Raw genomic sequence first — 16,251 nt, forward strand, 5'->3', positions numbered from 1 at the left:
TAGTAGAGAAGTCATGATTAATTCTTACCAACTGTTGTAACGCAAAAAGTGCAGCTTTTTCCTTGGCTTCATTTTCAGAATGGCACTGTGGCCCATGTACTAGTAAGCCATTAGATAATTTTACCTGGCAAACTGTCATCGTCTAAAAAAGAGAACATGAATGTCTATGAAGTTATCTGTCTAGGAGGTTGACCTTCTCCCCTCAAGCTTAAACAAGTAGAATACTTTCATGTGACATTCTATAAAAAAGAATTCAAAAATTCAACAAAGGACAATCATTTTAAGTTTTGGGTTGCCCTGCAAAATTTTAGAATTGTTTCCTTATCTTGCCATGTTTACAAAATAAAATGCTCTTTAAGCTAGCTGAAGGGTCAGGCATCCTAATGCAAATGAAAGCCAACAAAATTTTTTCCTTATACCAAGGGTTGGGAAACTAGGCCTTCTGCTTATTTTTATAAATAAGGGTTGTGTTTGCAACACAGCCAAGTCCCTTCTTTCATGTATTGCCTAAGTCTGTTTTCATACTATAACTGCCCAGCTGAGTAGCTGTGACAGAGACCATATGGCCCAGAAGGCCTAAAATACTTACTATCTAGCCCTTGGGAAAAAAAAAAAATTCTGACTCCTGCTTTACACCATCCTCCAATTAGCAGATATTTCATTAATATGAATTAACTGCCAAAATCTGAAAGACTTAGAGGTTATGTCCAATTTTATGTTCACATAGAAGTTACAACTCTTTATTACACATTTTTTCTTTTATAAAAAATTTTTTTTAAAAATTCTACTTTTTTAAAAGGTAGTCATTTTTATGTGATGTTGTGAGTTTAAGCCTACTTTCTGTTTTAGGTGAGAATATATTAACAACTTGGATATAAAGAGGATCAAATAACCTTTCCTATCGTCTGTGGTTCTCAAGGTACAGTCTGGGGCCCCTGGGGGTCCCCGAAACCCTTTCAGGAGGTCATTGAGGTCCAAACTATTTTAATAATGATATTAAGGTGCTATTTGTCTTTTCCACTCTCAGTTTCTCACAAGTATATAGAGGACAAAAAATTCACTGATATAGCTTTAGATTCTACACTGCAACTAACTTCTAAGGAAATACCATATTTTAATGTAGTATCAAAAAGTATCTACTATCTGCAAAGGCTATTAGAATTCCCTCCTTTTCTCTAACTATCAGTCTGTCTAGGGCCAGATTTTCTTCATGTATTTTAACCAAAACAAATCATAAGAGATTGATAGTAAGAAGCAGATATGAGAATCTAGCTTATTCCATTAAGCTAGAGATGGAAAAGATTTGTAAAAGTGTAGAGCAGTGCCACTCACTAAAATTTTTGAAAGGTTATTTTTAATAAATAATGCTTTTAATTTTTTGTTTTAATTTCTAATACAGTTAATATAGATATAAAACAAGTAAGCAAAAATCCTTTGGGGTCCTCAAAAAAAAAAAAAAGGTGGGAGTTTATTAGGCCAAAGCTTTGAAAATTGCTGCTATAGACCAAGATCCCTAGCTCTATCAATCTGTCCAAGACTACGTGCTGCCCAGGTTCCTCTCTGTCAGCATCTCTGAGGGCTCTGGCATAAATATGAGTGAGCCATAGTGGGAAGAATAAATCTATGTTGCTCATAACGTACAAAAACTCTGCTCCATTGTATTATTTTTAGCCAAAGATTTTCAGTTAATCTATTTAAGATCAGTGTTAAAGAACTTAAATAAATGGAACAGTAGCATACTATACCTGTGGTGTTCTAAGAAAGGAGAAATCTGGTTGTGGCATTCCAATAAGGGAACAAATTCGAGAAAGTTCAGTTACTGGTGTGGACACAGGAGGGATATGGCTGGGAGCAGGCCAACACACATGGTCCATAGGCTGAACATTATGGTATTCGCTAGTACTGTGAGGTTTATTCATGTAAGATGCTACCAAAAAAGAGAAAAGAATATATCTATATTAAATGATATACTGAACTATGCAGTTATTGTAGGGTTTTACAGATAACAAGCAAAAAATTGTTAAAAGGTGAAAAGAGGTATCTCCCATGAAGCAAATAGAAGAACTATCTAGTACTGCCTAAAATTACCAAGAATTCAATACAGATTTTTAAATGACTGTAACTGAGTAATGATTCATGATGAAGATTTTAAAACATGGTAAGTAGCTGACTGCCAAAAACTGACATCTTGAGAGATTAATGACTACATAGTTATTTTCGAGCAAAGCAAAATTTGAATAAGCAAATAGTTTTTTTTTGAGTTGATTTACAATTCTTTTTTTTTTTTTTAAGTTTATTTATTTTTGAGAGACGGAGAGAGACATGGCATGAGCAGAGGAGGGGGCAGAGAGACAGGGAGACACAGAATCTGAAGCAGGATCCAGGCGCTGAGCTGTCAGTACAGAGCCTGACGCGGGGCTTGAACCCACAAGCTGTGAGATCATGACCTGAGCCGAAGTCGGACGCTCAGAGGACTGAGCCACCCAGGCACCTTACAATTAATTCTTAAGTTTTGAGGCTTTGGGTTCATTCTTGTCAAAATTCCATCCTACATTCTGAGACACATGGATAAATGGTCTTATTGCTCCAAAATGAAGCTGCTTAAAAGTTTTTCTAAAAGTAACCCTTTCAAGTGCTTTTACAGATGATTAAAACATTCTAAGAGTTCACATTCTTTAGGATGAACAAACTAATAGAACAAGAGCATACCCCAGTGAAGAATGAACCTAAACCTGTCACGTTATAGATTAAAAAAAAAAAAAAGGTTAAGTTGCTAGCCTAAAGCCACACAACTTGCAAACTCTGTTACTTGGGCTGGATTCTGAGCTCTCGACTCTTAAGAGATATATTCTTCATTATTCTGAAATAAAAGTTACTTGTTTTTTGACAGCAAGACCATCTTTTTCCAGTTTTGTTATTCCAAGAGCATGTCTGTCACCAGGATAGTTTCCTAATAGCTACTCAAATTTTAAATTGATTATCTTATTATTCACTGGAATATAAAATAAATGAAGCTAGGCTCTGATTCTGTTCCAGATTTTGATGCTTAATGAAGTCAGTTCTGCTTATTTCAAACTGATGTTTGTTTGTTTGTTTGTTTGTTTTACCTGAGAAATTTCTGGCCCCACGTACTTTTGCATTAGTCATTCTTCCTGGTAGGCTTTTGCAGATAATTATACAGACAAAATACTGAAGTATAGGGGACAGAGACAGTAGGGGCAAATATGGATGTGTACTAAAATCTGGCTATGGGGCACCTGGGTGGCTAAGTTCGTTTAAGAGTGTGACTCTTGGTTTCGGTTCAGGTCATAATCTTGCGGTTCGTGGGCTTGAGCCCCACATCTGGCTCTGTGCTGACAGTGTGGAGCCTGTTTGGGATTCTCTCTGCCCCTCCTGTGCTCTCAGTCAGTCTCTCTCTCAAAATAAATAAATAAACTTAAAAAAACCAATCTGGCTATGAATTTGCCAGATGGCATGCTATAGGCTTCAAAATTTTAAGGTAAGCACCCACTTTACAGTGTCTACCTCCATTAATTATTTATAATTGATTTTGTAGCTTCTTCTATTGGCCAAGCTATTAGAACATAATGCTATATCAATTATAGGTATATTGGTACCTGTAATATGCCAGACACAGTGCAAGCTGCTTTGTATGTATCATATAGTTATTGCAAGAGTCCTTTACAATGTTATTCTCATTTTATAAATGTGAAAAAACCCCTTAAAATCTTAGTAAAGTTAAATAATGTATTTAAGTTACAAAACTATTTTTAAATTACCGAGGGAAAAAAAGCTAGAATGTGAAAACTTGTCTAGGTTTGGGCACTACAGAATGAGTATCTGAAAAAGCACAATTTAAGTAATCATAAGAAGACATTTAGGGACTATAGAGCTATTAGTTACAGAGTTATATTATTATTTAATGACACAGCATAAAAATTACATTCTTATTTGTTACTCTTCATTATACTCTTTTAAAACTACAAGTAGTTTTATCTTCAAAAGCACATGATAAAACAACCCAAATGAACGGAACATCTGAAATGATATTGGTTACTAGTACTAGTACTTTGTTCACGTACTTAATTTCTTATTTTGTTGAGGCTGTGAGGAAGGTCCATATTCATCTCTTCTATTAGAGGAAACAGTGGCTTCATTACCAAACTGCTTCATTTCGTTCTTATGGTCCACAGTATCAGAGGCATCAATTTTTAGTATTTCTTTAAGCATCCGAGTTCCTTTCTGTTTTTGAAAATAATTGGAATGGAGATGGTGGGGGTAGGTAGGTGGAGAAAAGTTAACCTTAGAGTTACAGAGCTTATTAACCTTTCTTTTAGTGAGTTCTAGTGTTAAAAATTAAGATGATAATTACATTCAGGTAAGGAATGAGCAAAATCAACAGTCTAGAGTTGAAACAAAATGTCCACATTTCCTGCCACAGAAACAGTACTTATTCTTCTGCTTAACTTGACCAAATTACCTGGTGGCAATGTTTGAAAAGCAAACATACAGGTCTAAAAAAACCAAACATACGGATAACTAAAATGCCCAGGGAAGCCTGGTTTTCCCTACAAGATGACAATAATGATGCAACATACCAGTCCACAGGACATAAAAGTGTTGTAACAGTTGCATGGGGTATGTATGCATGCGCCACAATAGTAAAATTACTACGGACAGTACAAAAGCTCCTACAGAACACAAACCATAGCAAATGACTGTGGTGACAAAAGTTCTTCACTTGGAGGCTCTTCATGATGAGATGACTGTACTTCATTTTCTTTGGAGATATTCAAGGATGCTAAAAAGTTCTCAATTCCAGGGTTAGGCTAAAAGAATAAATATTTTGTGCATAAAGATGAAAATATGAGGACACGGAAAAAGCTAAGAATTTTAGGTACAAAAACGATCATTCGAATTTTCACCCAATCATCTTCCCAGCTGCTAAAGTTTGGCAACAGAAATTGAATAAATGGTCTTTTACCTTATCAACAGCATTTGGGTAACCAGTCAGAACCTTCTGGTTTTCTGAGACTTCTGCACTTTCATTTCTCTTCAATAGCTTAATATTACATTTGGCAGGCCCTCCAAATGTCTATAAAAGAGTTAAGAATGAGCTTTTTGTGCAAATAGCTGCCATTTAATAGTGTTCTAAATAAATTACTGCAAACTTTTTTAAGTGCCATTTTCTTTTATATCTTAAAAACGGGGCTTGTAAACTTGGATGAGGAAAAAACTTAGATCTGCATCTTCATTAACTTCTAAATGAGATTTAGCATTTCCTTCAATTATGAATATTCCTTCAATGAAGCAATAGTGGTGATTCTAATTGCATTTCAATACAATTAATTTTCTTTCAAGTCTTAAGTATTTTAGCATTAAAAACACTATTCTGAGAAAGAACCCATAACAAAGTTTATAAATCCCTTCCTAGAAGAAAGGAAATTATAGCATAAGAATTTCAGAAAAAGAGGGCCTTAAAAGTCAACCATTACTGGTATCTAAATATTAATGGGTTCCATTTGCTGATAACCTGGCATGTGCCAAATATTCTGCTAAGGTGCCTTTTATATATTTGATATATGACTAACTTATAAGAGATAAAATTCTTAAAAAATTAAAAAATATGCATATAGAAAGTACATATACCATAAGTATATGTGTTGAATGTTTTTAGAATAAAAATTTGTTATTCTTTGATCATAAAATGCATATACTCTCCTTATCAATCAGCAGAGACTATACAAAGGCAAACATAAATAACCTCAGCTTCCTCCCACACCAAGCTACTCCACACAATTAATTAACCATTAACTTTGCTATGTTGATCCTAAATGAATTATTGAATATACACATATTTCCACAGATTTTATACATACATACATACATTTATGTACGTAGGTATGTTTGTATGTATGTATATACAGACTAAATGTATCAAGTGAGATAAATCTATTTTTATCTCCATTTAATTAATTTTTATTTATTTATTTACTTTATAAAAGTAGGCTCCAAGCCTAGTGCTGAACCCAATGTGGGGTTCCAACTCATGACCCCAAGATGAAGACCTGAGCTGAGATCAAGAGCTGGATGCTTAACTGACTGAACCATGCAGGCAACCCTGCATTTTAAAGATGAAGAAATTAAGGAGGCACCTTGGTGGCTCAGTTGGTTCAGCGACCGACTCTTAATTTTGGCTTAGGTTGTGATTCCAGGGTTGTAGGATCGAGCCCCATGTTGGGCTCAGCGCTAAACGTGGAGCTTGCTTAAAATTCTCTCTCTTCCCCCTGCCTCTCTCCTCTGCTCGTGCTCTCTCTCTCTAAAAAAAGAAAAGATGAAGAAATTGAGGCTATAAGAGATGTAGTGAGTTGCTCAAAGCCACCCAACTATTAAATACATATCTGTTTATGTATTTATATATATGTATGTGTGTATAAGTATCTCTAGTTCCAAATCCTGACTCTAGCTGTGTAACTTCCCATCCAAGTGATTACGGATTTGGGCAACTTATGGATTTGGGCAGCAAAATTCAGATGCCACACAGCTACCCACTGTAATAAAAAGCTGGCTACTAGAATTTGATTTAAGAAAGCTTACCTGCTTATTTGACATTTTTTGTGACCGGCTCTCAGTTTTAGGACTCTTACACTCTTCTTTAACTAGAGACAAGAAAATAGGAATTTTGGTAAGTGAAAAGTATTGCTGCAAACTAGTGAAATTTACCAAATATCTACCACAGCAAGACTCTGTATTGAAAATTCACAGAATTCTAAGAAGACAAAGGCCCAGACCTTGAAAAACTTTTAATTTGGATGAGCGGAAGAAGATATACTCACAGATAACAAGAGAAAAGGAAAGGTGTGACATGTAAATGAGCCTTGAAGTATGTAGGTTTGCAAAGGGAGGCTAAACATTTCAGGCAAAGGAAATAACAGGAGAACAGAAATGGAAGCAGAAAGCAAGGAATGTATTTATGGAACTCTTACTAGACTAGTTCCACTGGAGATCAAGGAATATAATGGAGCTAATCCAGTAAGCAGTGGGCAACCAATGACAGAAAGGATTTGAGCAAGTAGTGATCTCATCAGAATTGTGCCTTAGGAAGATTAAAATATGGCAGTGGCATAAAGAGTAAGAGAAAAACTAGGAAGCTATTTTAGTATTTCTGTTAAGGGTAAATTGGGAGAATGGTAAGAAAAATGAAAAGGATAAATTAGAAGACGAAGGAGTAAAGGAAAAAAAAGGAAAAGAGGGAGGAAGGGACAAAGGAGGAAAGAGAGGGTGAGAAAAGAAGGAGGGAGAAGGGAAGGGAAGGAGGATGAAGGGGAGATGAACAGAGGTGGTAAGAAATGAGCAAAAATAGGAAGACAGGGAACAGAAGAGGGGAAATAGAGGAGGGGAGAGGAGGAAAGGGAGGTAAGGAAAAGAAGAAGGGAAGGAAGTAATCTTGCAAAAATGAGGAAAAGAAAAAGCAAGTTAACATGTACTGACATTAAGCCTTTGTTGAGACACACACAACAAAACTGGAATTCTAACTAATGTAGTTACATGCATTCATGTAAATAATAATTTGAAGAAAAATCACAATGCATTCCAATTAAATATAGAACCTTTAAGCTATATTTATCAGATTTATAGGGTATCAATCTATATTTAATTTAAAAACGTAAATGAAACAAAAATAACATATAGATACTGGTGCAAAGTGGTTGTCAAACTGAATCAAAGTTATAAAACCACACAATTTTTTTGAAAATAGCTTTTTAAAAAAATATTTTAAAAGACCATTATTATAATATATGTAAGATACACACACACACACACACACACACACACACACACATAAGATACATGCATACATCAAATATAATAAATTAGACTCAGGACTCCGCACTTGATATTTCCTCTGCTGGAAAGCTCTTCAAACGTTCTGCATAACTTACCCCATTTCACTCCCTTTTTTTGGTGTTTCTGCTCAAAACTTATGTCCTCAGAGAGGCAACCCTTGACCACTCTACTTAAAATACCACCCCATCTATACTTTTAATCTGCTTTATTTTTCATCATAGCACTTATAATTACTACAGATTATGAAATTTACTGAATAGGTTTTTTTGTCTATTACCGGTCTTTGCCTTAGAATGTAATGTCCATTAGGCTGAAAAACTTGTCTATCTTGTTCACTCATATATCTCTTGCACCTAAAACAGTACGTTGCACATAACAGCTCAATCAGTAGCAGCTGAATAAATAAATGAATGAATAACAACTGAGTCATATTTTGAACACAAAGAGCAATTTTCAGCAATTTGGGAATATTCTGATCAAGAGAAGAGAAAAAGTAACTGCAAGATGAAGATTCTTATCTCTGCATCTACATTCCCTACTGTGCCTGGAACACAGTAAACACTACTGAAGGAATGAAAAAAATAAAAATGTACAAATTATGTTAAGAGAATACTGCAACACAGTATACATATTTTTATTTATTAAGATTTTATTATTATTTTATTTTTTTAGAGAGAGAGGGCACAAGTGAGTGAGGGGCAGAGAGAGAGGGATAGAGAGAGAGAGAATCCCACAAGGGGCAGAGAGGGAGACAGAGAAAAGGACAGAGAGACAAGCAGGGCTCACTCGAAGTGGGGATCGTGCTCACCCAAGGGGGGCTCGACCTCACCTGAAGTGGAGCTTGAGCTTACCCGAAACAGGGCTTGTGCTCACCTGAAGTGGGGCTTGAGTTCACCAGTAGTGGGGCTCAAGCTCAGCTGATACAGGGCTCAAACTCACAAACTGTGAGATCATGATCTGAGCCAAAGTCTGATGTTTACCCAACTGAATCACACAGGTGCCTAATACATATTTTTAATAAAAAATTGTAATATAGGTTGGAGTAATTTAATAAGCAAATGTTTATACACAGAAAAGTAACTGGATTATGTTAAATAAAATTTATCTCAAAAAGTAGTAAGGAGACATCAGCAAAAATGTCAGAGTAAGGACTTCTAAAAGTTCTCTCCTCCATAAAAGCAGCAAGAAAATGGGCACAAATTACCAGAATCCAAATTTTCAGAACTATGGAAATGAATCAAAGGCTTTTAGCAATCCGGGGAGTATTTATTCAAGGAAAAAGTCGGACTCTCAGAACAGTGAGCTTAGGGGCTTTTTAACTTGCCCTAGTCTCAATCCCCACTCTATAATTCTATGCCAAAATCCTCAATAAAATACTAGCAAATCAAATCTTATAGCATATAAAAAGATTATACACCGTGACCTAGGGGGATTTATCCCAAGAATGCAAGGTTGGTTCACCACAGAGAAAACAATGAATGGAATATATCATTTTAATTAAGCACAGAAATAGCAACTGACAAAATCCAATATCCCTCCCTCCAAGGGGGGGTGGTGGTGGAAATCAACAACCTAGGAATAGGAGGGAAATTCCTCATTTAATAAAGGGCATTTACCAAAACCCCACAGCTAACATTACACTTAAGCTGAAAGACTGAAAGCTTACCCGAAAGATCAAGACAAGAAAAGGGTATTCTTTGCATAAAGATGGTATATACATCTGTGGAACAGAATTAACAGGCCAGAAATAAACCCATTCATCTATAGTCAATTGATTTTTAACAAGGGGGCCAAGAAAATTCAATGGGTGCCAGAAGAATTCAATGGGAAAAGAATAGTCTTTCAGCAAATGATGCTGAGACAACTGGATATCTACATGCAAAAGAAGGAATATGGACCCCTACCTCATACCATATACAGACAGACCTAAAATAAGAGCTACAACTACAAATCTCTTAGGAGAAAAGATGAGTGTAAATCTTTGTGACCTTAGATTATGCAATGGTTTCTTAGATAGGACACTTAAAGCACAAGCAACCAAAGAAAAGTAGAAAAGATAGATCAATTAGAATTGATCAAAACTACAAACTTCTGTGTTTCAAGGACACTATAAAGTTAAAAAGACAACCCACAGAATGACAGCACATATCTGTAAATCAAATATCTGAATAAGCATTTAGTATACAGATTTGATAAAGGACTCACACAACTCAAGGATGAAAAGAAAAGTAACTCAGTTTTAAAATCAGCAAAGGTGGGGTGCCTGGGTGGCTCAGTCACTTGAGTGTCTGACTCTTGATTTCAGCTTAGGTCATGATCTCACAGTCATGGGACTGAGCCCCATATCAGGCTCCACAATGAGCATGGAGCCTATTTGGAATTCTCTCTCTCTCTCTCTCTCTCTCTCTCTCTCTCTGTCTCCTCCCAGCTTGCTTGCTCATGCTCTCTCTCTCAAAATAAATAAATAAATAAATAAATAAATAAATAAATAAATAAATTAAAAAATGAGCAAAGGATTTGAGTAGACATTTCTCCAAAGAAAATATACAAACTGCCAATAGGGACATGAAAAGATCCTCAATTTTATTAGTCATTAATGAATCACAAATGAAAACCACAGAGATTTTACTTTATACCTACCAGGATGGCTAGAATAAAAAAGATGAGCAATAACAAGTATTATGGAGGATGCAGAAAAACTGGACTCCCATATATTGGTGGTGTGAATGTAAATGGTACAGCCACTTTGGAAAACAGTTTGGTAGCTCCACAAAAAGTTAAACATAGAGTTAACATATGACTCAGTAGTTCAATTCAATTGGGTATATGCCCAAGAGAACTGCAAACATATGTTCACACAAAAAACTTGTACATGGATATTCACAGCAGCATTACTCATTTTAGCCCCAAAGTGGAAGCAACCCAACTGTCCATCAATGGATGAATGGATAAACAAAATGTAGTATTCATACAATGGAATATTATTCAGCCATAAAAAGGAATGTAAAAATTAAAAAAAGAAAGGAATGATGTATTTATACACACTACAACACAGATGCACTTTATGTTCATTATGCCAAGTGAAAGAGGCCAGTCACAAAAAATCACAAATGTTATGATTCCATTATATGAAATGTCCAAATAGGTCAATCCACAGAGGTAGAAAGTAAATTAATGGTTTCCAGGTGCTGGAGGAATGACTGCAAAAAGGTATGGTGTTTCTTTTTGGGGTGATAAAATGTTCTAAATTTAGATAGTGGCATACGTTGTACAACTTTGTGAAAACACCAAAAAAATCACTGTAAATACTTCAAAAGACTGAATTTTATAGTATGTGAATTGTAACTCAATAAAACTTATTAATAAAAAAAAGCAGTTAGCATCATAAGTTTGGTTTATTCTGAACTTTAAACTTACATTTTTTGTGAGGCTCATGTTTTCTTTGCTGACATTTAACAGTGTTGTCAGTAAAGGCGGCTTTATGATGTTGAGTTACTTGACTTATTTCTTGAGGTAGAACTGCAATCTGAAAGTTAAAATTCTTATAAATGATTTAAGCAAACTTTTAACATTATAACTACTTTTCCTCAAAGTGAGGTTCAAAGTGATAGAAAAATTGTAGAACTCAATAACAGGAGAGCTGATATTTGAGCTCTAACTCTAAGACCCATGTTCACAGTACTGTTTCAAAGAAAAAGTACGCCATAAGTTTAATTAGAAAATATTCTAGTTTTGGGTATAGTTTTTTGGGTTGTTCTATTTGATATCTACATAAAGCTATTTGTTACTCATATTTTTCCAATAAAGGCCTAAATATTTTTTAAAGATATTTAAATTTTATTTTTATTTTATATTTTGTAAAGACTTTTTAAAAAGCAGCTTTAGGTACAAAATGAAGCTGAGAGAAAGGTACAGAGACATTTCATAAACCTTTGGTCTCCACACATGTATAGCATTCCCCATTGTCAACATCCCCAACCAGAGTGGTACATTTGTTACAACTAATGAACCTAAATTGCATACATTTCATTATTACTTAAAGTCTATAGTTTACACTGGGTTCACTCTTGGGTGTTACATTCTGTGTGTTTGGACAAATGTATAATGATATGTATCCACCATTATACGGATTATTTTCAGTGCCCTAAAAAATCTTCTGTGCTCTGCCTACTAATCCTTTCCCCCTAACCCCTTGGCAACTACTGATCTTTCACTGTCTCCATAGTTTTGCTTTTTCCAGAAGCTTGAATACTTAAAAAAAAACTAAATAACAAATTTTAAAATATTTTATTTTTGAGAGAGAGAGAGAGAGAGAGCAAGGGAGGGGCAGAGAGAGAGGGAGATACAGGATCTGAAACAGGCTCCAGGCTCTAAGCTGTCAGCACAGAGTCTGATGGGGGGCTCAAACTTGTGAACCATGAGATCATAACCTGAGCCAAAGTCAGATGCTTAACCGACTGCGCCACCCCGACACCCCCACAAAATAATTTTTTTAAGTAGGCTTCATGCCCAGTGTGGAGTCCAATGCAGGGCTTGAATTCACAACCTGAGCTGAGATCAAGAGTCAGATGCTTAACTGAGTGAGCCACCAAGGTGCCCTGAATCCTTTTTTAAAAATCATGTTGGGGCGCCTGGGTGGCGCAGTCGGTTAAGCGTCCGACTTCAGCCAGGTCACGATCTCGCGGTCCGTGAGTTCGAGCCCCGCGTCAGGCTCTGGGCTGATGGCTCAGAGCCTGGAGCCTGTTTCCGATTCTGTGTCTCCCTCTCTCTCTGCCCCTCCCCCATTCATGCTCTGTCTCTCTCTGTTCCAAAAATAAATAAACGTTGAAAAAAAAAATTAAAAAAAAAAAAATCATGTTGAGCTGTCTAGAATTTGGTCATCAGATGAAAATTAGGCTGCTTATTAATGCTTCATGGATGTAAGTGATATACATGATCTCATATTTCTTGGAAATATGAAAGTGTTTAGCTGGTATAAATAATGAAATAGCACCCAGTAACAGGAGCAGCATGCAGACGATTCTGAAGAAATATAGTATCAAATGTTGAGTTCTATCTCAAGGAAATAGGTAGTAAAATGACTAGTAGACTGAGATCTAGGGGAATTTTGGTAGTGAGAGAGGAATGTGGAAGGAACAGTAAGAACACATAACCTGAAGTGGGAATTATCTACTTGTGCGAAAGGAAAGAGACCAAACTTACTAAAACAGACCATTTTATCAAATATTTGGATATACTTTATATAAGAATTAGGTAGAGTTAGATTATAGAAGGTCTAGCTATTAGTTTCAGTTGAAACTAATGAATTCCACTAGTACTGAAGAGGGAGCCCTGTACATTCTAGAATAATATTGTTTTACGGATGGAATAATTTGAATAATATTGTTTTACGGATGGAAAAGAGGTCATCTAACTCCAGTGCCTTAATTTTACACACAAGGCCCCAGAGGACCAAGGAAGTTAGAGTTGCTCAATTTGAGTCACCAAATCTGATTTCCTGATTTTTAGTCTGGTACCAGATTTATCACACCACAGTGCCTCAGGGAATAAACTGACTTCAAACCCAGGTGCTCTTATTAGACATTTTGCCCAATTATGCCACTGGGTCCACACAGTTTTGTGAAAGGATCATCAGGAAAGATCATTAGGAAAGATGCATCAAGCAGTACTGCGTAAGAAGGACCAAAAAGGAAAGAGATAAGAAGCAGGAAGCACAGGTAGAAGGTTAACCTGGGCTTAGGATAACACTCTAAGGTCCAGTTGTGGGAACCGAAAGGAAATAAAAAGATTTGGAGTCTCACAGCAAAAAAAAAAAAAAAAAAAAAAAAAAAAAAAGAGGAAAAAAGGAAAAAGTTTTTACTCCATGCTCATCAGATTATATGCCGTGGAAAATGGTAGTGTTAGAAATAAGGATAAGAGAGGAAACTTTAGGTGAGGTCAATTCTAAAACATCTTGAGGTTGAGATGATGGTGGGGTATCCATCTATACCCGTCTTCTAGAAAGTTGGAGATACTGGCTTAGATCTTGATTGAGAGGTATGGATCACATAGATTGAGTGGTAATTAGCAGTGAGGTAAGAGCAAATGTCACCAAACAGTAAGGCAAAAGGGGGAAGAAAAAAAACCAAACAATTTGTTGTCCAGTTTTAGGGAGCAGTGCCCAGTGAATGGTTGGAAAAATAGAGGTTAAGAAAGAAGGTGAACACATGGCAGAAGGCCAAGAAGGGAGTCAGGGTAATGTTTCCTTTTAGAGTGTAACTCCTTCGAAGTAGCTGCCTATATTTTCTGCCTCTATTTTTTCTTCTCCTCTTCTCTCTTAAACCCACTCTTCTTGGTATTTCACTCTTACCACCCTACTTGAAACCGTTCTTGCCAAGATTCCTAATGACCTCAGATGCAAAAACTCTATGATTAATTCTCAGTTTTCATTTTAATTGATCCATCACCAGCATTTGACACAGTTGATTATTCTACTTGACATCCATTCTTCACTTGGCATTTAGAACACCACACTTTACTGGTTTTCTTCCTATCTCATTGGCCATTCCTTCTCAGTCCTCTTTGTCAGATTCACCTAATCTCTCTGACTCGTTAAAGATGGAATTCTCTAAGGCTAAGTTATTAGACCTCTTCTCTATTTACATCCACTTCCTTGGATATACATAGATATAAACATATAGATAAACAAATACATGCCAAATTTCTCTCTCCTCTGTAACTATCAGAGACATTGACTCTGCATCTCCACTCAAATTTCTAACTCTTAATCTTCCCTTAGATGTTTAATATATACCTCAAATTTACCATGACCAAAACTGAACTCTATATCTTCCTCCACAAACCTACTTGACCTGCTATCTTATCCATTTCAGGTAACAGCCCCTCTATCCTTTTAGTTACTAAGACCTTAAGAGTTACACTCTTTAATTCATTTTTTTTCTTTTAACCCCATATCCAATTTGTCATTAGATGGCAATCCCTTCCATATATGACTAGAATTTGATCACTTCTCACAGCCCCCTACTACCTTGGTCCAAGTCACTATCAACTGTACCTTGATGGTTCTAGTAGTCTCCTAACTAATCTGTTTCCACCCTGGCTCCTATACATTCTATTCCCAAGATAGCAGAAAGAATGATCCCATTAAAATATAAATTAGATGTCATTCTGTTTCTCAAAACCATTCACTGATTCCTTATCTCACTGGGTAAAAACCAATGTCCTTATTAATGACCCAGAGGATCCTGCATTGTATCGATGTATCACCTCTCTAATTACAACTCACCCTACTGACTGAGAACCATAAGTCTTTTTTCTCTACCTTGAGTACACCTGGATTCCTACCAGGGTCTTTGAATTTGTCTGGAATACTCTCCCTTCACATATCTACATGCCATAGTCCTCATTTCATTCAAATCTTTACTCAAATGTTACCTGATAATTCTATTTAAAACTGCAAAACCTTGCCTCTACCTCTCCTGCCAACATTTTTTATCCTCCTTCCCTGAACTTTTCCTTAAACTTTTGTATTACCAATATGCCATATAATTTACTTATTTATTGTCCTCTCCTCCCAAGGATACCGATTGTTTGAGGGTCAGAGTTTTTGTTTTGTTTACAGCTATGTCTCATTGTATAGAACAATGTACATGGTAGGCAATCAAATACATGTTGAATGAAGTAATGAAATGAATGAATGATAATACAGTACTTCTAAAGAATGAGTAGTTAGCAGAATCAAATAAATTAGAGAGGAAAAGAGGGTTTGAAAATCTGGATATAGATTATATTTAGGTAGAAAGGATTTATGGATGATAAGAAAAATTTATAATAGCTATTGGCAGAGAAGACCTGTGTATTTTGTCCCTCTCACTTTTTATGTTTATTTTATCATCATTTCCCTTGATATTTTCTCCTCTCTACTGTGATAAACTCTGATAATGCCACCATTATTGGAGGACATTAGAACAAAAGAGGCCTTCATGGTGTAGGCTACTGGTTTATAAACCTGAGAGAACATTCCCTCTTGACCTGAAAAGATAGGTCAGTAGCTTGGCAAGAAGAGTTGTGTTGTAGGAATGTATTATTATTATTATTATTATTTTTTGTCTCAGTCAACTTTTTTTTTTGTTGTTAGCAGAATTTCTTTTCTTCTTAATCTCTATTAGGGAATATGAATTTGCTCATTCACATGAGCAACTGCCAATATAAACCAACTGCCAGAATAAAGCTATACATGCAAGTGAAAATGAGTAAGTTAATAAGTGCCATTAAGGCCTCTGCTGAACTTATTTAAAAAAAACTTTTTTTAATGTTTATTTATTTTTGAGAAATAGAACACGAGTGGGGGAGAGGCAGAGAGGGAGACACACACAGAATTTGAAGCAGGCTCCAGGCTCCAAG

At 35.8% G+C, this 16,251-nt stretch overlaps 1 protein-coding gene across 4 annotated transcripts in view; it reads right to left on the reverse strand.

Moving 5' to 3' along the window:
- The window catches only part of XRN1 (5'-3' exoribonuclease 1), a 121,331-nt gene that overhangs the window by 10,099 nt on the left and 94,981 nt on the right, over nt 1–16,251 (reverse strand). For all 4 annotated transcript variants that reach the window (XM_047100209.1, XM_047100208.1, XM_047100211.1 and 1 more), the window contains 7 exons: nt 11,266–11,374; nt 6,598–6,659; nt 4,985–5,095; nt 4,707–4,829; nt 4,083–4,242; nt 1,746–1,927; nt 29–142 (listed from right to left, as the gene is read on the reverse strand). In XM_047100209.1, coding sequence (XP_046956165.1) covers nt 29–142; nt 1,746–1,927; nt 4,083–4,242; nt 4,707–4,829; nt 4,985–5,095; nt 6,598–6,659; nt 11,266–11,374 — 861 coding nt within the window. The remainder of the gene's footprint in view (nt 1–28; nt 143–1,745; nt 1,928–4,082; nt 4,243–4,706; nt 4,830–4,984; nt 5,096–6,597; nt 6,660–11,265; nt 11,375–16,251) is intronic.

This window comes from Lynx rufus, unplaced genomic scaffold (assembly GCF_022079265.1).
Source record: "Lynx rufus isolate CCGP_SWC_20201006 ecotype Redwood Valley unplaced genomic scaffold, mLynRuf1.p SCAF_5, whole genome shotgun sequence".
Taxonomy (NCBI): domain Eukaryota; kingdom Metazoa; phylum Chordata; class Mammalia; order Carnivora; family Felidae; genus Lynx; species Lynx rufus.